The 26,353-nt window shown below is 44.0% G+C and overlaps 1 protein-coding gene across 1 annotated transcript; it reads left to right on the top strand.

Annotated features, from left to right (window-relative positions):
• Nucleotides 1-24,565: 24,565 nt before the first annotated feature.
• Nucleotides 24,566-25,516, top strand: LOC117443123 (N-lysine methyltransferase KMT5A-A-like). Its single transcript, XM_034079066.2, has 3 exons — nt 24,566-24,740; nt 24,832-25,056; nt 25,164-25,516. The coding sequence occupies exons 2-3, from the start codon at nt 24,840-24,842 to the stop codon at nt 25,385-25,387; spliced, it is 441 nt and encodes a 146-aa protein (XP_033934957.1). The 5' UTR covers nt 24,566-24,740; nt 24,832-24,839; the 3' UTR covers nt 25,388-25,516.
• The last annotated feature ends 837 nt before the right edge of the window (nt 25,517-26,353 follow it).

Below are 26,353 nucleotides of genomic sequence, written 5' to 3'. Positions count from 1 at the left end.
AGAGGAGAGGAGATATTTTCATGTCTGTATCACAGTCACACTGAGCTGTAGGCACAGAGATGTTATTGAAACGTTGACCAAATGACAGTGTTTGTGAGACAATAAACACACAGAAAGTCAGGTTAAACCAACTCCACAATATATTCATATTATATAATATCATGTTTGTCATATTACATTACATTACATGTGACAGAGCATATTTTCGGATCTAGCACCTCTTTGAAGACACCTTTTATTTATTAATAATAATAATGAAACGAGAATTATGATACTGTAGAAGGAACAGTGTTTAACAGTGTTGTTTTCTTTTGAAGAATAATGAAACGAGAATTATAAACATACCCAAAACTAAATTAACAGTGTTGTTTAATATACATATAAAAGACATAAAAGACTATATATTTGAAATTCTCAACTAAATTAACAGAATATATAAACATTCATGTGAACGTGCGTTGACCGTCACGTGCTCCGTCACATGACCCGGGACCTGTGTGTGTGGTTCTGTAACTGCTGTCTCCGACGCTGCAGCATACTATTGCTCCTTGCTGCGGTCTGCAGTCAGACTCTATTGTTTCCTGGGTGCTAGAGTTGTATCCTCTGGAAGACAGCGACATTGTTAATCTATCTATCTATCTATATATATATATATATATCTATCAATACATACATACATACATACATTTGTCATCACATACATATATTTCTCTTCTCATCCGACCAATTTTTAGGAACAAGATGTCCCCTCTCCTTGGACGTCCAATGAGGTAAATTTAAACTTGTATTACATTTATACTTTCACGCCATTTTGGTTAAGACAAAATTGACATTTTCTTCAAGCGTTTTAAGTGGAAGTGTGAAGTGAATATGTGGAATCTCAGCTTTCATATGATAACTAGTTTGTACAGGTTGCATGAAGCATACCATATTTATACGGCGAGTGTGTTAGCACCATGCTAACCCGCGTCAGAGGTCCACTCATCAGACAAGCTCCCGAGCTTCGTTTGATGATTGATCAGTAATGGCGTGTTTCCTCTGCAGCGCAGAGCTCGCTTTAAGCGTGCCGAGCCCGGTGGCATTTCCACTTGGCCTAGTACCGGCTAGCGGGTCCTAATTCACAGTTTTTCTGGCCCCATAACATCGTGGCTCAAGGGCCATAAACAACCAGGCTGAGTCGGGATGAGTATGCTAAACTATGGGCTACAACTACAACAAGTGATTTAATTGTAATACACGTTTTAAAATGATGCCGAAGTAACAACATACAGATATCAGTTAGTACATTTAGCGATGTTACCAATAGTATGATATGCCCACGGCTGTGATTGACAACCTGGACAGCCAGTCAGAAGCTAGAATGCCAACCTAGAGAGCCAATCAGAACCTAGAACGGGCTGCAGGGCTGGCCAGATTATTGCATTAGGATCGAGTCATATGCTCATGATATTCCAAGTTAAATGATATAATATTAATATCTCTTTTATGTTTTGGCTTGACTGGGGAATCTAGCCATAACAGTATACAGTATATGAGCATAGTAGATGTATACTTTATCTGTAGGCTACAAGGGTGGTCCACGGCCCGGCTGGCCGGTGTGTGGGTACGTGTATATTTTTGTATTATATATATTTGTTGAACGCTGAACAAACAATGAGGTATATGTTTTTATGTATGTTGTTTTTCGTATTATGTTATGCACTGACACAAGGTGTGTGTGTGTGTGTGTGTGTGTGTGTGTGTGTGTGTGTGTGTGTGTGTGTGTGTGTGTGTGTGTGTGTGTGTGTGTGTGTGTGTGTGTGTGTGTGTGTGTGTGTGTGTGTGTGTGTGTGTGTGTGTTAGGCAAAGCAATGACATCCTGGTTGCAGCTGAGGACAAAGTGGGCTATATAAAGTCCCGTCTGGTTTCTGGTCAAATAGTTCCCAGATCGGACCTCACGGCCTACTGTAGCTACTGTGTCACAGCTCTTCTCATTCGACACAAGCTATCTAAAGAGGCAGTGGTGGAGTTCCAGGTAAGTGTTTGTGACCAGAGTTGGGAAGTAACTAAGTACATTTATTGAAGTACCATTAGGACTTCAACACTTTAATGATCAATCATTATAAAACATATCATATATGTTATTCTGAAATGGACCAATGTGCACAATCACTACTTTGACTGCCGCTACTTTAACTATATGTTGATGATAATACTTTTCTACTTTTACTTGAGTAACATTTTTGAATGCAGGACTTTTACCTGCAACATATAATTCTCTGGTACTTCTAAATTGACCAAAGTACAATCATTCTGCCCCCTGTTAACCTAAACATTGGTGTCACCGCTATGTTCCCACCCTCACAGGTGCATGACTGGTTGCATAGAACCACAGGTAATGACGGTACCACCATCCGGCTAACCAGCTCCAAGGCATACCTTCACCCTCAGCCAGCAAGAGGACGAGGTAGGTCATTATATTATTCTTGAAATGGGACGACAGTCTTTTGTGTATTAGGGGTTGAACAGAGTTATGATGAGGTGTTTTTTGATGATGTGTCTCTTTTTTCATGTGCATGTTCCACCGTATCTTTGAAGCTGCTGGAGTGCTATTTCTGCCATGTGAGGGCTGAAGCCACCAAAGGCCTGACCTCAGGGCAGGGCAGGTTCTTTGTGGACTGTGGCGGCAACCCACTGACCAACATCTACTCTGACCTGCAGCGCCTCAGAAAGAAGTGAGTGACTTACTCAACGAGCATGTTTCAAACTGGGGAATAAGAGCTTCGCAAAAATGCATACTGCCAAGGCACTCATAGCAGTCCTCCATCAACACAGGTATTTGCCACAAGAACCTGGGGCTGCGGTGGACGAGACGCCCTCCTCCTCCGAGTCGCCCTCCACCTCCACAGGACCGGCCAGGTATGTGTTCAGACGAGTCAGCTGGCTGTTTTTTTGAGTAGAGGGGTGCCATATGGGAACTTATTGTGATGATGTAAAATTATTTAATGATTTCACAGTTTGAACTCCAAAAACGCTGTAATTGTTGTTGTTGTTGTTGTTGTTGTTGTTGTCTATTACTGTGGGACTCATGGCAGATATAGAAATGCTCAATGCCGAGCAATATAAAAGGAAAACGTACTGTTTTATGTGCGCTAACCCTGCAGAGGTAAATTATGTTGTGGGATCAATATAATACTGCCTTCACTATGTTGAGACTATTGATTGGTATACAGCAGAGTGGAGGCCCACTTTCAACTGCATCAGATGCCCGCTCGCTGTGTCCTTCTCATGTAGGGTGAACTGTTGGCCAGTGAGCGGCCCTGCAGTAGCGTTAATAGACATGGTGTTTATTTTCCCCCTCCAGCCTGCCAACACCGCCTGTAACCGTGGGCATTCAGTGGGACAGGTTTTTGGAGGTCTTTCCGTCCTCTCTGCACTCTGTGGCGCCTAGTAAGAGGCTGTGTGTAGGGGCCGGCTTCACTGCATACAGGCCATTGTATAGAAAGTGGAGGAATGTGCAGCTCCTGGAGAGAACGTTCTACATTCTCAGTAAGTATTTTGCACTCAGGCAGTGTTGTGTTCCCCTTTTCTTATTGTTCCCTTGATTGCACTGCTCACTCGTTTAACTCGTCACACACAGGTCAGGCAATGGGCAGGCATGCCACACAACCCACCGAGGAGGCGGTGCGACGGTCCCTCACCAAGGAGCGCTGGGTTAGCAACACCCCCTCCGTACAGGATGTTGTGCGTGGATGGGTCGCTCCTCTAGGCGCGCCAACATCCAGTCAGAGCCTTATCCGCTCTATTTCAGAGCAGAGCTGGCGTGGGCTTGCTGTCCGGGACTTTGGGGGGGAGAAGGGCAAAGGTGAGTGCCACTGCCTATATTGTGTGAAATGCAGGCTCATTTAAAAAAGGTAAATTATTTGAATGTCTCCATAAACACTAACGCCCTTCTCTATTTTCCTACTGAAGGTGTAGTCGCCACATGTCCCATGGACAAAGGGGATGTCGTGTGCGATTACCACGGCACCCTTATCTCAGTAGCTGAGGGACATCGAAGGGATGATTCCATCTACCGCTTCTTTTTTAAGGAGTTGTGCATTGACGCCTCCTCCCGTTGTGACTGCCACCCTGAAGTGGAGACATATGGACGCTTTCTGAATCACTCCAGGAAGCGTCCCAACCTAAAGGCTTGACCTGACCTTCCCAGATGGCCCCAGACTGGTGTTAGTGTTCCTCACCATACAGAACATTAAGGTTGGAGAGGAACTCTTCTGGGACTATGGCGTCACCAGGACGTCATTTGGAGGAGAAGGGAAGGACCTTGCCTGGTTGGATATGTAGCTACCAGGTAAGAGATGGCCGGCCCCCCACACACACACACACACACACACACACACACACACACACACACACACACACACACACACACACACACACACACACACACACACACACACACACACACACACACACACACACACACACACACACACACACACACACACACACACACACACACACACACACACACACACACACACACACACACACACACACACACACACAGTAAAGAAATATTTGTATGTATTCAGGTTAGTAAACTATCAAGATGCTTAAAAAGGGAAAATGATTTGTGTAGAAAACTGGGCTGGTTTTGGGCCTGCTAACATGTGGTTTTGTGAGGACAAAGGAAGAGGGGGAAGGTGTGGAGTTGACATAGTCATCTCAGATCCCTGTGATAAGGAAGCTGATGATGTTGATGATAATTTGGGCAGCCAATCACTGGTCTGGAAGGGAGGCGCAGATAACTCCTCCTTGGGTCAGCGAGGGATATAGACAGAAACCCCGCTGTGTTCGGTCTCTTTCTCCTCTGGCTGGCTGGCTGGCTGGCTGGCTGGCTGGCTGGCTGGCTGGCTGGCTCACGTGAGTATAAGTAGGTAAATGTGGGATCCCACAGAACTGTATGCAATTTGTACTGTATTGATTGTACTTGATTGTATTGCATTGTATATTACCATTAAAGTGGATTATTGTTAAACGGTTACTTGTTTGCTATGGGTTTCCTTCCTGTAAGATAACGGCTATGTTCTAGGAACGCGAGGAGGTTTAAGAAAGCAGACAAGTGGTCCACACAAATCTCCTAACAAATGGTGATCTCCGACGTTTCCAAGTAGACAGGGCTGTGGAAGGATTCTGACGGCCAGACTGGGTCGGGAACAAACGCTTTCAAACACCTCAGACAATCGGCAGGGCCCTGCAACGACAACACGAAAGGTACCACGGACACCTGTTATGAAAATCAAATGTCTGTGATTGGCTATATCTAAAACATTAGGATTGTCTGTAGGCGTTTTACGGTGTTTTTTGAAAACAAAAGGTTTAAATGGAATATACGATGCATATTGTACCTTGTTAGGAAAGTTATATATAACACGTGAACGTTGATCGCAAGGTATAGAGAGTCCTGCGTGACGATAAATAAAGGCAGTTTGCGTGGATCTCAGGTATTTTAGTCCTGAAGTGACGTAGGAGCGGTGCAGTTCGTGAGTTTTGGGTGTAAGTCCCAGACGACGGAACCTGGATGGTCGATATTTAAGATCGATTCGCCGTTTATAACTGGGGGTAAAATAGCAGTCTGAGACCAAATAAGCGAAAGTGTCAGTTGGACTGCTATTCTGTAAAATCCTGGGGAGAGAACGCTAACGTCACCGACATTGTGATGAGATCGGCTCTCGTTTCCCCTTGTCTGTAAACATTGATTTGAAAAGCAAACGTGTGGTAAAGGGCTCGCTGAAACTTGGGCGTTTAAGCTCCATGGGGCGGTCACATTCCTTATGCGTGTTGAAGCACCGTCCGTGGTTTTGGTCTGCCTGTTGAAATAAACACCACATTACAAAGCCGGACAAAATGTACGGGGAATAAATCTGTGTGATTTTTACCTGAAATACTTCTGCGACCAAAGCACTCAGAAGAGTGAAGCTCATTTGTGGTCGGCTGCTGCCATCTAGTGGCTGAAAGGGGGTAACACCCTTACAAGTTCACCAAAGTACATTGCTGCTCGGTATTGAAGAAGGGAACCACGTTAATAGTAGCGACGACAATAGCCTAGTATATTAATACAAGTGAACACATATTTAATTAAGTCAGATAAAAAAACGAAGTCAAAATGGAACATCAGAAAAGTATAGACAATTCTGAAATTCCAGGGAGTTACAGGGAGCAATGGGAACAGATTAAGAGATCGATTTTGAGTGGAGTCAAACAGGGAGCTAAGGAAAAGGCTTGTAATGATCTCCGTTTCCTACACGATAAGATGATAACAGAGAATAGAGTGGAGGAAGATGACACCGTCGGTAATTTGGGCACAGCATTGAATCTATATGAAAGACAGATTGTAAAGCAACTTGCACACCTAAACGAACAGAAGCCCAGATGGTTTGCCCGTAGCAAATGGAACAAACAAATACAAGAACTAGATAGATTGAGGAGGATTTGTCACAATGCTGCCCTGGCAATGATTGGGATTTATGTTCCTCCCGTCACAGACGAAAATCTCCCGGGTGCAATGGCAATCCAAAGCCCCATAGAAACACATGAAGATAAAGACACGAAGGTGCCTACAGATGGTGACATTTTTGCCTATATAGCGGAACGGGTCGAATATTATACAACAATGCAAAATAAGGGTGTCTCTAACTCAGAACACAAATCTCAAACGGGGCCCATACAAAACCCAGAAATTCCCACCCGCTCCTCTCTCCTTTACCCGAATTTAGGTACTCTGATTACACAGCCCCCTCCCCCTTATTCTCTACCCGACGAAAGCGCAAATAAATTGCAAATGACAGTAACAGATGTATCGGACACGGAAGGAGAGGAGACTGCCATAAGCGGGGGGAATTATAGGATGGTGGGCACGGTAGCGTTGAGTCCGTTAAGGGGCGTCCCTACTCCAAAGAAAAGAGTACATGTTACAGAAACACAAGTTTCCTCCCCGTTAGACGGACTACACAGCGCACACACCACGCGGAGGCCTAGTTTTAACACAGGACAGGGGGTGGTTCCCCCGAGAGGGGACAGTCAACCTGATAGGGAGCTCACCTCAGAACAATTGACTTCCCTTCTAACAGATCTTACAAAGAGCCACTCAGGCGCTACACAGGGAGAAATAAAATACGTAACTGACCTCCTAGATGAGAGGGAAATACGAGAAAAACGGTGCTATGAACAACAGATTCAAGATAGACGTAAGGAGGAAGTCAGGGGACAGGAACGAAGCGTATATGAGGGTTCGGGAGAAGATAGAGAGGAAATTAGGGAAAGGAGAGACCAGCACACAGGAGTACTCAGGCGCGTTGAGGAGGGGGAGAAAGGTGATCCTTTTCAGAACAGATCACGCCAAACATCGACGTCTTATTACCCAGGAGCTGGGGGGGGGGCGTCGGGACATGAAAGTGAGGAAGAGACAGCAGACCACAGAAGTGGGGGAAGGTCAGCTGGCCATAAAAGAGATAGGGAAACAGCAGGTCATAAAACTGAGGGGTTTTACAATGGAGCAGGAGGCCAGGGTCATAAAGACAGCTGTCAGGACACCTTTCAGCAGGAACAAACAGGACATGAAAGTGAGGAAGACAGCAGGGGGGCGAGATGCAAAGTTAAGCTGATATCTCTGACAGGAACAATCAGTGAACGACTGGGAGTAGGTCAGGTCCTTTCAATGCCCCGTAACAGATTGAGGTCTCAACACACCCCAGAAGACCCCACCGAACATGCTTTTATTGCTCCAGTATTACAAGCGCCTTTAGTGGCCGTGCAAAGCGGGAAAACGGCTTATCATCCTTTCACACTAGGGGACATACATGCGCTGATCGATAAATTTACATTTGCACCTGGAGAGGCTGCGGCAACCATGTTGCTCAGGTCACGCCAACAATACACAGTGGCAACTGACTGCAGTCCAGATAGTAATGACCAACATATACAAATGTTTCGTAGGGCAGTGCTTGCAGCGGTACCGAAAGAAATTAAAAGTCTGATGGAGGACAATCCAGAGATAGATCAGTTAAACACACAGACGTGGGAACGTCATTTAGCCCATCATATGTGTAAAATTAACAAACAACATGCAGAAAGTAGAACTGAGGAAGAGGACTTGAGGGTGCAGTTACTGCGAACGCAGCTGGATAGCCCGGAAAACAATTCAGAATAAGACAAAAATAGTGGCCTAAGGGATAAGCAGAAAGGTTTTTTAACGCTTGTCAGTTATGACAAGGCGTTTAGGTTTTCAATGTGCGCCATCACGTTAAAACAGGATTGGTGGCATTTTCAGTTCATTGCTTGCTTCCACACGCCTTCCCCCTCCTTGTCTCTTTCACGACTATAGTTAATGCATTGGAACGATTGTCAATTTGCCGTGTTTCTAGGAACACGGCTGTTCCGGAACGGCCTTTCAAAATAAAAGCCAAAGGCCGCTGTTCGCCAGAGCTGCCTTCACAATAAAACAGTAATTACCTTAACAATATATTTAACTTATATTGCGTCTTTAAATATTGATTTTAATTCATTACAGATCTAACCTGCTTGCAACACAACTTAGATAAACAATTTCAAGTGGTTAAAAGGGGTTTCCTGTCTGGCTCATTTGATTTAGAACTGAAGTAAGGGAGAATAGTGTTTTATGAGTCATTCCTCATGGTTTATAAAGATAAATCATCAGTTTGTCTGGACTTTGATATAGAGATAGGATCATGGTGGAGAAGGAAGACCTTTTTTGGTTTCAAATTAAAGTAGAGTTTAAGGATGAAGTAAGCAGGACTTCAACTGGCCAAAAGACATTTTAAAGTTTAATATTCTTGGTTAGCAAACAAGACATCTGATTATTATGTCACACGTGATAATCTTGTTATAGAAACTAGCTTAAAATATTGGAGAAAATATGTAGATGTTCTTTCGTGGTGTGTGGAATATGTGATGCTGGAATGTACGTTTTTCAATGTATAGGAGAGAATGGTTTCCTGAAAGAGTTATGTTGGGTACATATGTAGCAATGGATGAAACAATTTTTAGAGTGGGTTTTTGTAATATCATTTGTAGACATCCATTAGGTTGTTTAGATGGCATTTAACAATTAAGACAGATAGTATGATTACAAAGAGTCAGAGTGGAAAGGGTTGGATTTATTTAACCTCAGTGTGCTAGATTTTTTATAGGTAATGCGTCCCGAGACCTGGACTCCCCCTCTGAGTTAGAAAAGGCTACGGTCCTGACCCTCCAAGCAGACACAAGACCTAACCCAACAGGAAACTCCTCCTTCTCCATCGAACAGACAGAGAACCAGAGCTGAAACTACAACAACAAGACTGCAGCCAGAACTATCTCCGCCTGTGACATCCAGAACCAGACAGCATGCTGACGGGCAGAAATCTACGCTCATCAGTCCCTCAGACGGGACCATGAAGTTCCAAGCTGAGCACAAGAGCAAAGTGTGGGACATGAGAGCAGAATCTGCCCCCCATAAAAACAGCAGAGAGACTGTAAAGGAGGGGATAAAATGCAAAGCAGTGCAAGATGGGGCATGCAGAGGTAACTGGGCCAATGGCTGACAGCGGATGAAGTTACAGCTGAGGGACTGAAGAGAACACAGAATCAGAGGAGTTGGCATGGTCAATTAGAAGTGAGGAGGCCGGGGTCACGGCTTGAGAAAACCAGAGGAGGAGAAAAGGAAAACGGGAATGAGTGAGTTTACACATAAACACACTTATTCACAAAACGCACATTTAAAGCATAAATACGTAAAGACAGAAAGATTTATTAAATTAAAAATAGCAGTAAACTATTAGAGTAAAATGAGAACACACTGAGGGTTAAAGGGGGCCACATGACAAAGTACAACCATATTCTTCAATCTTTTCATCAGGTTAACAGAATATTCTTTGACATTTTTATTCACGTGTGAATAAAGTAGTGGGATAGTTTTGGGAACCACTCTATAAGACAAATCTTTATCTGTTTGAATAATGTTAAAGGGAGAGCTGGTGCCAAGCCAGATATAGTATTCCAATCTAAATAATTGATTTCACCATTGTAGCATAGTTATTACCATGGGAAATATGAAATGACTTCTGTTTTTAAATCCTTGATAAAGGAGGGAGGAATGGTTGCATGTTCGGACATCCAGGGTTCCACACACTGCTAAAGAGTTTAACATTGGTTTTTAGGTGGACCAGAATGGATGACATGTGGTTGTTATACCATTGTTATCGTGAACAAAACATAAATAAGGACATAGTATCTGCTTGAAGATGAATGGATTTCATATCCTAGAGGGGATTAGTTATTGTGAAGACTCCACAAGGTATCTACTAATGTATTGTAAAGAACTTGAATTGACTTGATAAATAAGTGAAGATAAGAAGATGTATGGACCATAAATTAGTCAATTGGTAAATAAAAATAGCGGAAAAGAGGGGAACTATTAAAGGCAAGTGAAAAATCAGTCTAATACACACTGATACAAAAAAAGGGGGGGGGCATGAAGGAAGTATGCACTGGATTTTTTATTCGTGTGTGAATTTGGTAGTGTTTTAATTTGTTACAGTATTGATCAGTTCAAAGGGAGAGTTTTAGTAACAGCTCTATAAGATCAGATAAATATTTATTTATATAGGTCATGTTGAAGGGAAAGCTGGTTCTAAACAAAATATAGTATTTCAATTTGAGGTACTGGTTTCATGTTCAGACACCCAGAGTTCCACGCACTGTGAAAGAGGGTAACATTGTTCTTTAAGTGCACCAGAATTGAAGATAAATTGATAGAATGAGTTATGGAATAAATAGCAGAGCTTTACAGATCCTAGTAATGTTTTGACACAAGATAGTGAGGTACACATGTTTCTGAAATAGATCTATTGGTCATTTTAATACTAATTAGGTGTAAATGAATTGTAGTAATAGTACAATAAGGAAGTGACATTTTTTTTGGCTAGACACTTTTCAGGGAATGTGGGAAACAGCAAGGAGGGGTTGGAGATATCTTGAACATTATAGTTGTAATTGTGAATTAATAAGTGATGGCGCTCCATATATACAGATTTGTATAGACGGAGGATGCTGGCCTGTGCTGGAACATCAAAGTCTCTGCAGAGCACAACACATGGCCAAAAAGACTGAGACCAACTGACCGACAGGGTAACTTGGGAAGGCACTGTCAATGACTGACTCTGCGGTGAACCTGACCAAACCTGACTTTACAACCTGACAGTGTGAGTGTGTGTATGTCTGCACCTGATCAGTGCAACTGCGTGATTTGAAACGATGACTAATCAAGCATGTTTTGGACTAACACATTATTTTTGTGTGATAATAATGTGTGAAATGAGAGCTTTCCTAACATTGCACAAAAGGGGAAACCGTATCTAATCTGGTTGATGATGTTTCACTCCCACAGGAGGTGGCTGTTTGCAGAATGTGAAACTCAAACTAGGCAATTTGGAATTCTGTTTCTTTTAGGACTGAATGATGGAGAGAAACACTCTCAAGTGTTTACTGGGAAAAATGTTTGGTATTGTCTTATAATCCATTATGACCTGAAGGTTTTCTTCCCATACAGGTTTTTGTTTACACATGAGAGAATGTGTAAAAAAGGGGGAGTGTAAACTTTACAATGTACATTTTTCATTTAGGGACTGAAAGGAACCTGCTGCCCAACTCCATTGTTCAATCTGACCATTGATTGACAGTTTTAGAATTGACCTGCTCCATATTTGGGGATAAGAGGCTGTTTGGTGAATGTTGACATGTCTATAGTATTGATTGAGTTATAGCAGGTAGCACAGGTAGAGAATCAGTGGCCAAGGGGCTACCAGAGAGATGTAAGTCCAGAATGAAATACTGGAGAGGCTGACCGGTGAGTAATGTGTCAACAGGTATTAAAGTAACTGAGGTTTGAAATGTAGAAAGAACATATTTACAGTTAAGCTAAAACATAGTAATGTAATGAGACACAATGTGATTTGGACAACATCATGTAACTAGTCTGGTAAAGAAGTAAAAGCCATAGACTTTATTGTTTAGGTCATTATGGGGATATACATTTCATCTACATTTAGAAAGACATTTGATGACAATTGGTGGGAATTCTGTATTCATTTTTTCAGTGGGATAATATCTAAGCACTGACGGGTAGAAGCAGTATCACCAGGAAGCCATTCACTTTGTTAGCATTGTGATTTTGGTTGTTTTTGAATCCATAAGATTAGTGTGTTTCTTTACCAGAAACATTAGCAGTTCAAATCATATTTTTAGATTTTTAATGGGATCTCAGGGATTTCATTTAAAAATAAATACAGATGCTTGTCAGAAATTCAGAGCTATTGAAATATGTTATTTAGTTTACCTAAAGATGTTGGGGTTCTTATTTAGTGGGCACAGTCCAAGATGCTGAAGCAGCACAATTAATTTAGAAAACCTGTGCACACACGTCTGTTGTTTTAAGATACCCCACCAACAGGCTCCAAGTTGCCACGCACTGGTGGGTTAAACAGCCGAGGGCCCCAGAGCCCGGAGCGTAGGCTTGAGGGATTTGTATCAGATTTCTCCACACAGGTTGTTGATGCCAAAAGGGGGACAACAGGTACCACTGTGCGGAGCCAGTGTGCGGCGGGGGAAAAACACCTGCGAGGACCCTAGACGACATCAGGACGGATCGGGCTCTCATCAGGGAGGTCGACTCGGAGGCTGTCATCAGCGGATTGGAGGAGAAGGACATCCATCATCCATCCAGCAGTCGTCCCGGGAGGCATCATCATCGGATCGGAGAAGGAAGATCGGGAGGACATCTATTCAGCATCGACTCGGAAGCCGCCATCAGTGGATCAGAGGGGACAAAGACACGGCAAGCCAGGACGGCACAGGGGACTCCACTCTCCGCTGAAACAGGAGTGTGGGTTAAGTGCAACAAGACGGTGTATGGAGCCAGCCAGGCCTGCCAAGCTATGGGCAGCCTCTACCATGACAGCTGCTTCACCTGCAGCGCCTGTAGTCGAAGGATGAGAGGGAAGGCGTTCTACTATGACGCAGGAAGGGTTTTCTGTGAAGAGGACTTTCTGTACTCTGGGTTCCAGCAGTCTGCAGACAAGTGCAACGCAGGTGGACATCTAATCATGGACATGCAGGCCGGCAGGCCCTGGGGAAGTCTTACCGCCCCGGTTGCTTCCGCTGCGTCATCTGCAACGAGAGCCTGGACGGAGTGCCCTTCACTGTGGACACTGAGAATAAAAAGTATGGAGACTCAGCAGACAAGGATGCAGTTTTTTGCAAGTGCCTTGTGTAAATTGCACTCTCTTTTTTAAGAGTGCAAAAGAGGGAATTGTAAAGAAATATTTGTATGTATTCAGGTTAGTAAACTATCAAGATGCTTAAAAAGGGAAAATGATTTGTGTAGAAAACTGGGCTGGTTTTGGGCCTGCTAACATGTGGTTTTGTGAGGACAAAGGAAGAGGGGGAAGGTGTGGAGTTGACAGTCATCTCAGATCCCTGTGATAAGGAAGCTGAGCCACTGGGATTGGGGACTTAAGATGTGGGGTGTTGATGATAATTTGGGCAGCCAATCACTGGTCTGGAAGGGAGGCGCAGATAACTCCTCCTTGGGTCAGCGAGGGATATAGACAGAAACCCCGCTGTGTTCGGTCTCTTTCTCCTCTGGCTGGCTGGCTGGCTGGCTGGCTGGCTCACGTGAGTATCAGGTAAATGTGGGATCCCACAGAACTGTATGTAATTTGTACTGTATTGATTGTACTTGATTGTATTGCATTGTATATTACCATTAAAGTGGATTATTGTTAAACGGTTACTTGTAGGTTCTGGGTTTCCTTCCTGTAAGATAATGGCTCGTGTAGGAACGCGAGGAGATTTAAGAAAGTGGACAACCAAATCTCCTAACACACACACACACACACACACACACACACACACACACACACACACACACACACACACACACACCACACACACACACACACACACACACACACACACACACACACACACACACACACACACACACACACACACACACACACACACACACACACACACACACACACACACACACACACACACACACACACACACACACACACACACACACACACACACACACACACACACACACTCCTGGGTAAGAAAGCCACCCTGGATGGGTCGTCAAATGTGGATGAAATGGACAGATTCCTGTACATTTCATGCATTTTTAATGCCGTCGTCAAATGTGGATGAAATGGACAGATTCCTGTACATTTCATGCACTTTTAATGGGAGTCGTCACATGTGGATGAAATTGACATATCCTCCCTATATTCACATCAATCTTACCCAGCTTTCACACACTAATTCCTGGGTAAGAAAGCCACCCTGGATGGGTCGTCAAATGTGGATGAAATGGACAGATTCCTGTACATTTCATGCACTTTTAATGGGGTCGTCAAATGTGGATGAAATGGACATATCCTCCCTATATTCACAGCAATCTTACCCAGCTTTCACACACTAATTCCTGGGTAAGAAAGCCACCCTGGATGGGTCGTCAAATGTGGATGAAATGGACAGATTCCTGTACATTTCATGCACTTTTAATGGGAGTCGTCACATGTGGATGAAATGGACATATCCTCCATATATTCACAGCAATCTTACCCAGCTTTCACACACTAATTCCTGAGTAAGAAAGCCCTGTACATCTCCCTGGATGAAATGGACATATTCTCCCTATATTCACATCAATGTTACCCAGGTTTCACACACTAATTCCTGGGTAAGAAAGCCACCCTGGATGGGTCGTCAAATGTGGATGAAATGGACAGATTCCTGTACATTTCATGCACACAAGTCACATCTCTTTATTGGTCACTGTTTGTCTAAACAAGGTCTGATATTGATATCCATGGTGTCTATGGAAAGGTCTCAGTCTGAGCTTTGTAGTGATGTATGAAACAAGGCTGAGGGACAAAGCTGGCCTGAGCTACAGTCCCATAACGGTGGACATTTAACAAGTTAAATAAGTAGAGTTCATATGAGCACCTGGACATTTTTGTCTCCACAATGTTTGAGAATGACTTACAGGGTCTCATTGGATACGTATTGATCCAAGCTCTGCATTGATATGTGCATTATCTATGAGAGCACTGCTCATCCTGAGATAACGGGCCAAAACCAGTGAACATATTCCTGCTTTTATGAAAAGTTGAATATTAAAAATGTGCAAAGAGGATTATCATAGCCCTACATTTGTTTTAAAAATATGAAACCAAGCTTCCATGACTGCTGAGGATCCAAGCTTTCAGGAAATGTATAATATGTTCAATTTGAACCATGTTAATCCAATAATGAAGTACAAAAACTAATATACCCCGACTGTCTGTGAATGTTGAGATCTCGGGTTAACTGACACATGTGTCACCAACACGATTTGCCCCTTTTTTTCGTGTTGCACAGCACGATTTTAAAAGCAATGTATTTCTACTGCCTGCAGCACGTCTTTTTCTCCGGTCGGGTCGTGGGAGACCGGAAGCTGTGTGGTTCATAAAAACATGTTCTTACTCAATATCAAGCCACAATTATTGCTTTTATTTTAAATCGTATAATTTCGGACTTTTGTTGCCGTCTGTGAGGAAAATAAATGGGGCTCAGAGCCTCAGGATACTGAAATCTGTATTTTTAAATATTTTTTCCTTCTAATTTGTTATTCTTTTCAAAATAACACACTGTTATTTACTCACCAATAACACACAATTATCCTTGCTTTTATTTATTGGTTTAATTCCATAATCTCGGGCTTTTTTGGCGTCCGTCAGGAACTGAATTTCAAAATAAAAATAACCGGAAACAGACGCAGGCCTATAAAGGGACATTTCGAGCATCATTGCGATTGTCAACATTTCTGAGTTTAGGATGGCCGAAGACACTACACTACCCATAATCCCCATCCATCGTTTAGGACTACAGTCCCGTAAGGTTACGCAGAGAGTCAAACAGCTGTGTGAAATGGAACGAAACCACGCCAGACTATCCAAAACTGGAATCGAACACCCCCCCCAGAACTACACATGCTGTCTATTGTGTTTCGCAAAATGTTCTACGGGACGTCTCTACTGAACGTTTTCGTTTTTCCCACATTTAGAAGTTGCCAGTATTAAACACATTGGTGTTATCAAATGTAAAACATATAATTAATAAATGGGTGAAAATCGCTTGTGTCCATAATGCGCAGCATTAATATATTAATATATACCCACATGACAGCTCATTGCTACTTTGTAATTCTACTCCACTACAATTCAGAGGTTAACCTGGTATTTTTACTCCACTGCATTTATTTGAGTTAATTATGTGAAATATAAACAACCCTTAAATCAGACTTTAGTTACTTACACCTGAGTAAAATTCGGGTAAGGTGATTTGTGTCAAGTGCCAACAATCAGGAGAGATATTTGATAGTTGGTGCTTGAGAAGACTAAACATGTATCTGCAATTGACATGAATGGAAACAAGTAATAAAGTATATTCATTACTCGTTATTCTCTACTGATAGTTAATTAAAGACTGTATATTATGGCTATTTTGCACATCCTTTTCAAGATTTTCAAAGGTTTATTGACATATCATACACAACTACGGTGTAGTTATGCAATGAATGAAAAACTTGGGTCACAGGTTCCTCAACAGTGCATTACAAGACATCTATCAATATGTGTGTACCTCCACCATTAAACTGTCATATTCTGCACATTTCTTAATCTGACCTTAATCTGTTATTTAATGTTTAAACCAATAAATAAAAGCAAGGATAATTGTGCGTTATTGGTGAGTAAATAACAGTGTGTTATTTTGAAAAGAATAACAAATACAGATTTCAGTATCCTGAGGCTCTGAGCCCCATTTATTTTCCTCACAGACGGCAACAAAAGTCCGAAATTATACGATTTAAAATAAAAGCAATAACTGTGGCTTGATATTGAGTAAGAACATGTTTTTATGAACCACACAGCTTCCGGTCTTCCATGACCCGACCGGAGAAAAAGACGTGCTGCAGCCTGCAGGCACGAAACACATTACCAGTAGAAATACATTGCTTTTAAAATCGTGCTGTGCAACGCGAAAAAAAGGGGCAAATCGTGTTGGTGAACACGAATCAATAGATTAAAAATCGTGTTGGTGAACACGAAATGCCGTTTGACTGGGTTGGTATGTTCCCGTAAGCAGGTAAATTGCCATGTATTTTCTTAATCCTATGTTTGACCTTTGTAATAACCCCAATAAAAAGTTCATTACAAATTGTTATGTTGTCTCCTTATTTATTTACAATTCAATTGTTCTCTTAATTAATTTCAAGTGGGCCGCCATTTTAGTTTCAAGGCATGAGGAGGAGTAAGCACGTGGGCGTCCGTGAGACTGACCGTTGAGCGGCCCGACCAAGCAAGGAGGCAGAGAGTTCAAACATAACCCGGTGTGGGCATTTATTACTCCTTGAGGTACATGACACAGCCTCAATCTTACTGTTTCATGTGAACACAGTCACCAGCAACAAGGATCTCACACACACTACCTGTCCACTGACAGGGAAACCAGAGCCTAAATACACACACACTAATCAGGCAAATAAGACACAGGTGAGGGGGGAGGAGACAACACAGGGCACCAGGTGAACCCAATCACCAGCCACAGACAAAACGGGAGGGGAAACACTTTCAAACTAAACCACATGTGCAATATTACAAGGCCCGAAGCCGTCAGTCCACAGTGACAAAGTTACCTTTGTCACAGCGTCCATTTTAGGTTACAACCTGCAAAGGGTTTGACAGTTAGGATTAGAATTATAGTGAGGAGGAGAGAGTATCAGGCAGTGAATTATAAGGGGCCGCCAGAGAATGAACCTGCCACAGAAATGAGAACATGGGGCACTCGCTGAGTCAGGGAAGAAAGGGTTTGAATCCTGCTACCAAGACGGCTATAGGACTGAATGCACTGGCCATCCTTGCTCTCCACCGAGGCAGATCCAATTCCCACCTTAGACCCCAAGAAATATTAAATGACGTTGAGTGATAGCTACTACTAATACACATATTCAGTAGTAAACCCAGGAGTCTTTGATTGTTTGGGCTTATTATATCTAAACAATCTCCCGCCAGGATAGCCCTGAAAGGTGAACAAATCCAAGCAGTGTGTATTATAGGAACATGTAGCTGTGTGTGTGAGTTTTCAGCATTAAGGAGGATATGCAGCTATACACGTGAGCAAGAGATGCATTCGCTGCGCTGCATCAGGACAGAGTGAGCCGGAAAGGGCTTCCACACGCTGTTTATATAGAGGTGTAGGAGGGGCTTATTTCCCATGTAACTTTCGTGGTTCTCAGAGATGACACAGATGAAGGTGGGCCAGCCCTGGGCAATCCCCCAGTTCTGGGGGCCGATGTCTCAAGAGGCGGGTGCAATCGGGGCGTTACCCACTCTGGGCAGTCCTCTCCAGGCTTGGCTCCTGAGAGGGACAGGCTGAGACAGGGGCTGCGTCTCAGGTCGACTATTTTAATTTCTTCTGTATCACCGGAAGTTGATTTGTCTGCGCCATCTTGAGTAGCGTCTATTAGAGCAGGGGTTCCCAACCTTTATTGTGCCAAGGACCGGCAGATACATTAAAAAAAAATCGCGGACTGGTTGTCAATTTTAACTGATTTGAATATTTACTCACCACCAGCAGGTAGCAACAGAGGCTAATTGTATGTAACAGCCTGAAAAAATACTATAACAATATGCATCCAAAACATATGAACAACGTTTAAGAAAGAACCGGTGTCATTTTTTGGTTTTTCGGAAAAACGGACGTTATTCGGGAAAACAGATAAATCAACGTTTTGGTTTTGATTGTATGATTTACGGATAATCCATTGAATGCTGGGAAAACGAGGAGAAGGCGCATTATGAAGGGTGTGTGTGTGTGTGTGTGTGTGTGTGTGTGTGTGTGTATGTGTGTGTGTGTGTGTGTATGTGTGTGTGTGTGTGTGTGTGTGTGTGTGTGTGTGTGTGTGTGTGTGTGTGTGTGTGTGTGTGTGTGTGTGTGTGTGTGTGTGTGTGTGTGTGTGTGTGTGTATAAATATATATATATCGGGACCAGCCAGTCAGAAACAGGGGGGCATTGTGCATGAATAAACATCAGTATATATAGACATATACTTCCATAACCTCACACACCGTGAGACCCCGGACCCGGATCAGAATGGCGTTCGCCCATCTCTTAGGACCGACTGACCCATGTTCAACTGCTGTTCACATGGAACCCTTCTCCACTTCGGCCTTCAAAGTTCTCATTTGAATATTTGCTACTACCACCAAGATATGCACCCGCGGCGGCTCCACCCGGGCCCACGCCCTAGGCTTCCGTGCTAGTCATCATGTGTCCCCACAGGAGGGCAAATCAGCCAAGTGAGCACAGTGCAAAAACAGTCAAAAACACCCTAAAAAAATGCAAATCAATGGATTTAAAGTGCAGGGAAGCTCCGCAACACACACAGGTACATTCCTAGATCCCCCACAATAATGACAACGGTGATTTAAACTAGTTTATCCTAAAAATCGGATTCAACTCTGCTAACAGTGTGCTAAAAGCCTGATTGTTTCAGAGACCCATAGCCATGACACAGTGAACCATTTACATCCAAAAGTATCCATTTAAAAGTCATTTTTGTAGGGGAAAAAGGGTGCAGAGAGAAGCCTGAAAATGCCTCTCCAGGACCCCGGAGAGCTCGCAGGTGCTGGAGAGGGGGAGACAGGCTCACAGGCAGGCCTGGGGACCCCTGCAGAACCCACAGCTGCTGGGTATCGACAAGGCGGTTTGTCAGTCCGCCTTTCAGCACCCAAACTCGGCCCTGAGACATCCAGCCCCTCTCAGCTACAAGTAGCCAATATCCCTCCAAACTCTTTGCTTACGGCCATACCACCCTGAGACACTAGGGGCGCTGAGTGTATGTACGGAGAAAGAGCTGTTGAATTGTTTGGAGCTAAACACGGACAAAGTGGAGTATCAAAGACCTTTTTTGGATTACTTTTTGGATAAACACCCCCCTAAACAGCGTTGCTGGGGGGTATTATATTGGGGGGACAATATGGACAGTATAGACGGAAATACGGAGGATAACAACGTGAGTTCAGGAATGTCTGGAATGTGGGGGGAGGGGAAGAATGTGGAAGGATCTGAGCTTAAAGCAGCGGAGAATTCTGGAGAACAGAGATGAAAAGTTGTAAAGCAGATGGATATGAAGGTCAAGAAGATGGAGGTGAGCTCTACAAAAGGAAAGAATATAAAAAGGGGTGACCGTCAGGTTGGAAAAAATAAGAAGCGAAGATACGGATGCGGTGGAACAGAGGAGGATTGAGGTGGAGAGAATGGCGGAGGAAGCCAGAGAAAGAAAAGTAAAGGAGGGGAAGAAAGCAAAGACACAAGGAGAGGAGGAGGTGGGTGCTCCTGTGGCAGAAGCAAGCATGAAAATGGCTCCTACGGGGCCGAGAGAGAGGGTGAGCGGCGCGGGAGAGAACCTGGAAATGGGTGCGGGGAGCAGCAGCGGAGGCATGAGTGGACATGCAGGGAAGAGCTGCGAGGCACCGAAAGGAAGCGACAGGACGGAGAATGCACAGAAGAGTGTGCAAAGAAGAATGGAGGAGGAGGAAAGCAGGAAGAAAACGGGAGAAGGAGAGAAGTCTGGGAATGGAGACGAAGGGAAAGGAGGAGGGGCCTGGACAAAGCAAAAAAACGGGTGAAGAAGGAGATAAAAACAGATCGGAACAGGGAAAAAACCAGGGGAAAGAGAGTGGAAAAAGTTCAAGGGGAGGAGGAAGGTGGGAAAGAGAGGGTAATGAAGACATCGGGTACATGGCTGACCAAATACTGGCTGTCACGGTGGAGGCAGGGAGGGGAACGATTTCTATGTTGGACATGCTGTGTGAAATACAGGATGAGTGTGGGGAGTGTGGGATGCAGGAGGAAGGGGGAGGGATATGAGGTGACAATGAGATATGTGGAAGGAAAAGAGAGACTGCTGGAGGGGCTACGGGTGAAAGGGATGGTAATAAAGGCGGAGGGGTTAACGGCCATGAAGGTGATGGTGTCCTTCTTGAACATGCCTGTGTACATTGGCGATAGTCAGATTAGTTTTTGTACTTCATTATTGGATGAACATGGTTCAAATTGAACATATTATACATTTCCTGAAAGCTTGGATCCTAAGCAGTCATGGAAGCTTGGTATATATTGGTATATATTGGTATATCTATATCTATCAATACATACATACATTTGTCATCACATACATATATTTCTCTTCTCATCCGACCAATTTTTAGGAACAAGATGTCCCCTCTCCTTGGACGTCCAATGAGGTAAATTTAAACTTGTATTACATTTATACTTTCACGCCATTTTGGTTAAGACAAAATTGACATTTTTTTCAAGCGTTTTAAGTGGAAGTGTGAAGTGAATATGTGGAATCTCAGCTTTCATATGATAACTAGTTTGTACAGGTTGCATGAAGCATACCATATTTATACGGCGAGTGTGTTAGCACCATGCTAACCCGCGTCAGAGGTCCACTCATCAGACAAGCTCCCGAGCTTCGTTTGATGATTGATCAGTAATGGCGTGTTTCCTCTGCAGCGCAGAGCTCGCTTTAAGCGTGCCGAGCCCGGTGGCATTTCCACTTGGCCTAGTACCGGCTAGCGGGTCCTAATTCACAGTTTTTCTGGCCCCATAACATCGTGGCTCAAGGGCCATAAACAACCAGGCTGAGTCGGGATGAGTATGCTAAACTATGGGCTACAACTACAACAAGTGATTTAATTGTAATACACGTTTTAAAATGATGCCGAAGTAACAACATACAGATATCAGTTAGTACATTTAGCGATGTTACCAATAGTATGATATGCCCACGGCTGTGATTGACAACCTGGACAGCCAGTCAGAAGCTAGAATGCCAACCTAGAGAGCCAATCAGAACCTAGAACGGGCTGCAGGGCTGGCCAGATTATTGCATTAGGATCGAGTCATATGCTCATGATATTCCAAGTTAAATGATATAATATTAATATCTCTTTTATGTTTTGGCTTGACTGGGGAATCTAGCCATAACAGTATACAGTATATGAGCATAGTAGATGTATAATTTATCTGTAGGCTACAAGGGTGGTCCGTGGCCCGGCTGGCCGGTGTGTGGGTACGTGTATATTTTTGTATTATATATATTTGTTGAACGCTGATCAAACAATGAGGTATATGTTTTTATGTATGTTGTTTTTCGTATTATGTTATGCACTGACACAAGGTGTGTGTGTGTGTGTGTGTGTGTGTGTGTGTGTGTGTTGTTGGGAGATTTGTGCTTAAATCTCCTCGCGTTCCTACAAGCTGTTATCTTACATGAAGGGAATCCAGAGCATACACTTAACCGTTTAACAATAATCCACTTTAATGGTAATATACAATGCAATACATTACCATACACAATCATATCGTATTATGTGTAATGTCAGGAGTTTGGCCTACTCCTGGCTCCTGCCCACAGGCCACCAGACCTCCTGTCCCAGCGACGCGTGAAGAGAGAGACAGAACAGCAAGCTGGATAGGCTTTCATACCAAATGATACAGGAGGGGGTGGAGTTTAAGGACAACTGGTCCAGTCATCTCATACAAACACCTCTGACCCTCACTGTCTCCTATTTCAGCAGCCTCTGCACCGACACACATCCCCCATCACATTCCGAGACCACAGTGGGGTCTCGGTCCAGCTCCCCCACAGCAATAAAACCCTTACCAGCCCTTGGTCTACCGCCATTTTGGTCCTCACATTTATGAAAGGATGAAACAGATAACTCAATATAAAACACACTTCTTAAATATCAGGTGTGTGCGTGTGCGTGTGCGTGTGGTGTGTGTGTGTGTGTGTGTGTGTGTGTGTGTGTGTGTGTGTGTGTGTGTGTGTGTGTGTGTGTGTGTGTGTGTGTGTGTGTGTGTGTGTGTGTGTGTGTGTGTGTGTGGCAAAGCAATGACATCCTGGTTGCAGCTGAGGACAAAGTGGGCTATATAAAGTCCCGTCTGGTTTCTGGCCAAATAGTTCCCAGATCGGACCTCACGGCCTACCGTAGCTACTGTGTCACAGCTCTTCTCATTCGACACAAGCTATCTAAAGAGGCAGTGGTGGAGTTCCAGGTAAGTGTTTGTGACCAGAGTTGGGAAGTAACTAAGTACATTTATTGAAGTACCATTAGGACTTCAACACTTTAATGATCAATCATTATAAAACATATCATATATGTTATTCTGAAATGGACCAATGTGCACAATCACTACTTTGACTGCCGCTACTTTAACTATATGTTGATGATAATACTTTTCTACTTTTACTTGAGTAACATTTTTGAATGCAGGACTTTTACCTGCAACATATAATTCTCTGGTACTTCTAAATTGACCAAAGTACAATCATTCTGCCCCCTGTTAACCTAAACATTGGTGTCACCGCTATGTTCCCACCCTCACAGGTGCATGACTGGTTGCATAGAACCACAGGTAATGACGGTACCACCATCCGGCTAACCAGCTCCAAGGCATACCTTCACCCTCAGCCAGCAAGAGGACGAGGTAGGTCATTATATTATTCTTGAAATGGGACGACAGTCTTTTGTGTATTAGGGGTTGAACAGAGTTATGATGAGGTGTTTTTTGATGATGTGTCTCTTTTTTCATGTGCATGTTCCACCGTATCTTTGAAGCTGCTGGAGTGCTATTTCTGCCATGTGAGGGCTGAAGCCACCAAAGGCCTGACCTCAGGGCAGGGCAGGTTCTTTGTGGACTGTGGCGGCAACCCACTGACCAACATCTACTCTGACCTGCAGCGCCTCAGAAAGAAGTGAGTGACTTACTCAACGAGCATGTTTCAAACTGGGGAATAAGAGCTTTGCAAAAATGCATACTGCCAAGGCACTCATAGCAGTCCTCCATCAACACAGGTATTTGCCACAAGAACCTGGGGCTGCGGTGGACGAGACGCCCTCCTCCTCCGAGTCGCCCTCCACCTCCACAGGACCGGCCAGGTATGTGTTCAGACGAGTCAGCTGGCTGTTTTTTTGAGTAGAGGGGTGCCATATGGGAACTTATTGTGATGATGTAAAATTATTTAATGATTTCACAGTTTGAACTCCAAAAACGCTGTAATTGTTGTTGTTGTTGTTGTTGTTGTTGTTGTTGTCTATTACTGTGGGACTCATGGCAGATATAGAAATGCTCAATGCAGAGCAATATAAAAGGAAAACGTACTGTTTTATGTGCGCTAACCCTGCAGAGGTAAATTATGTTGTGGGATCAATATAATACTGCCTTCACTATGTTGAGACTATTGATTGGTATACAGCAGAGTGGAGGCCCACTTTCAACTGCATCAGATGCCCGCTCGCTGTGTCCTTCTCATGTAGGGTGAACTGTTGGCCAGTGAGCGGCCCTGCAGTAGCGTTAATAGACATGGTGTTTATTTTCCCCCTCCAGCCTGCCAACACCGCCTGTAACCGTGGGCATTCAGTGGGACAGGTTTTTGGAGGTCTTTCCGTCCTCTCTGCACTCTGTGGCGCCTAGTAAGAGGCTGTGTGTAGGGGCCGGCTTCACTGCATACAGGCCATTGTATAGAAAGTGGAGGAATGTGCAGCTCCTGGAGAGAACGTCCTACATTCTCAGTAAGTATTTTGCACTCAGGCAGTGTTGTGTTCCCCTTTTCTTATTGTTCCCTTGATTGCACTGCTCACTCGTTTAACTCATCACACACAGGTCAGGCAATGGGCAGGCATGCCACACAACCCACCGAGGAGGCGGTGCGACGGTCCCTCACCAAGGAGCGCTGGGTTAGCAACACCCCCTCCGTACAGGATGTTGTGCGTGGATGGGTCGCTCCTCTAGGCGCGCCAACATCCAGTCAGAGCCTTATCCGCTCTATTTCAGAGCAGAGCTGGCGTGGGCTTGCTGTCCGGGACTTTGGGGGGGAGAAGGGCAAAGGTGAGTGCCACTGCCTATATTGTGTGAAATGCAGGCTCATTTAAAAAAGGTAAATTATTTGAATGTCTCCATAAACACTAACGCCCTTCTCTATGTTCCTACTGAAGGTGTAGTCGCCACATGTCCCATGGACAAAGGGGATGTCGTGTGCGATTACCACGGCACCCTTATCTCAGTAGCTGAGGGACATCGAAGGGATGATTCCATCTACCGCTTCTTTTTTAAGGAGTTGTGCATTGACGCCTCCTCCCGTTGTGACTGCCACCCTGAAGTGGAGACATATGGACGCTTCCTGAATCACTCCAGGAAGCGTCCCAACCTAAAGGCTTGACCTGACCTTCCCAGATGGCCCCAGACTGGTGTTAGTGTTCCTCACCATACAGAACATTAAGGTTGGAGAGGAACTCTTCTGGGACTATGGCGTCACCAGGACGTCATTTGGAGGAGAAGGGAAGGACCTTGCCTGGTTGGATATGTAGCTACCAGGTAAGAGATGGCCACACACACACACACACACACACACACACACACACACACACACACACACACACACACACACACACACACACACACACACACACACACACACACACACACACACACACACACACACACACACACACACACACACACACACACACACACACACCTGGGTAAGAAAGCCACCCTGGATGGGTCGTCAAATGTGGATGAAATGGACAGATTCCTGTACATGTCATGCACTTTTAATGGGAGTCATCACATGTGGATGAAATGTACATATCCTCCCTATATTCACAGCAATCTTACCCAGCTTTCACACACTAATTCCTGGGTAAGGAAGCCACCCTGGATGGGTCGTCAAATGTGGATGAAATGGACAGATTCCTGTACATTTCATGCACTTTTAATGGGGTAGTCAAATGTGGATGAAATGGACAGATTCCTGTACATTTCATGCACTTTTAATGGGAGTCGTCACATGTGGATGAAATGGACATATCCTCCCTATATTCACATCAATCTTACCCAGCTTTCACACACTAATTCCTGGGTAAGAAAGCCACCCTGGATGGGTCGTCAAATGTGGATGAAATGGACAGATTCCTGTACATGTCATGCACTTTTAATGGGAGTCAGTCACATGTGATGAAATGGGACATCTCCTCCCTATATTCACAGCAATCTTACCCAGCTTTTCACACACTAATTCCTGGGTAAGGAAGCCACCCTGGATGGGGTCGTCAAATGTGGATGAAATGGACAGATTCCTGTACATTTCATGCACACAAGTCACATCTCTTTATTGGTCACTGTT

This window comes from Pseudochaenichthys georgianus, unplaced genomic scaffold (genome assembly GCF_902827115.2).
Source record: "Pseudochaenichthys georgianus unplaced genomic scaffold, fPseGeo1.2 scaffold_542_arrow_ctg1, whole genome shotgun sequence".
NCBI lineage: Eukaryota > Metazoa > Chordata > Actinopteri > Perciformes > Channichthyidae > Pseudochaenichthys > Pseudochaenichthys georgianus.
The sequence above is the reverse complement of the archived record's forward strand: the minus strand, read 5'-3'. Positions and strand labels throughout refer to the sequence as shown.

What these genes read in the sequence shown, in the direction of transcription:
- LOC117443123 (XM_034079066.2), top strand. Translation starts at nt 24,840, where the DNA reads ATGGGCAGGCATGCCACACAACCCACCGAGGAGGCGGTGCGACGGTCC. An exon ending in TGGGGGGGAGAAGGGCAAAG is followed by an intron (nt 25,057 to 25,163) that starts GTGAGTGCCACT and finishes TTCCTACTGAAG; the next exon opens with GTGTAGTCGCCACATGTCCC.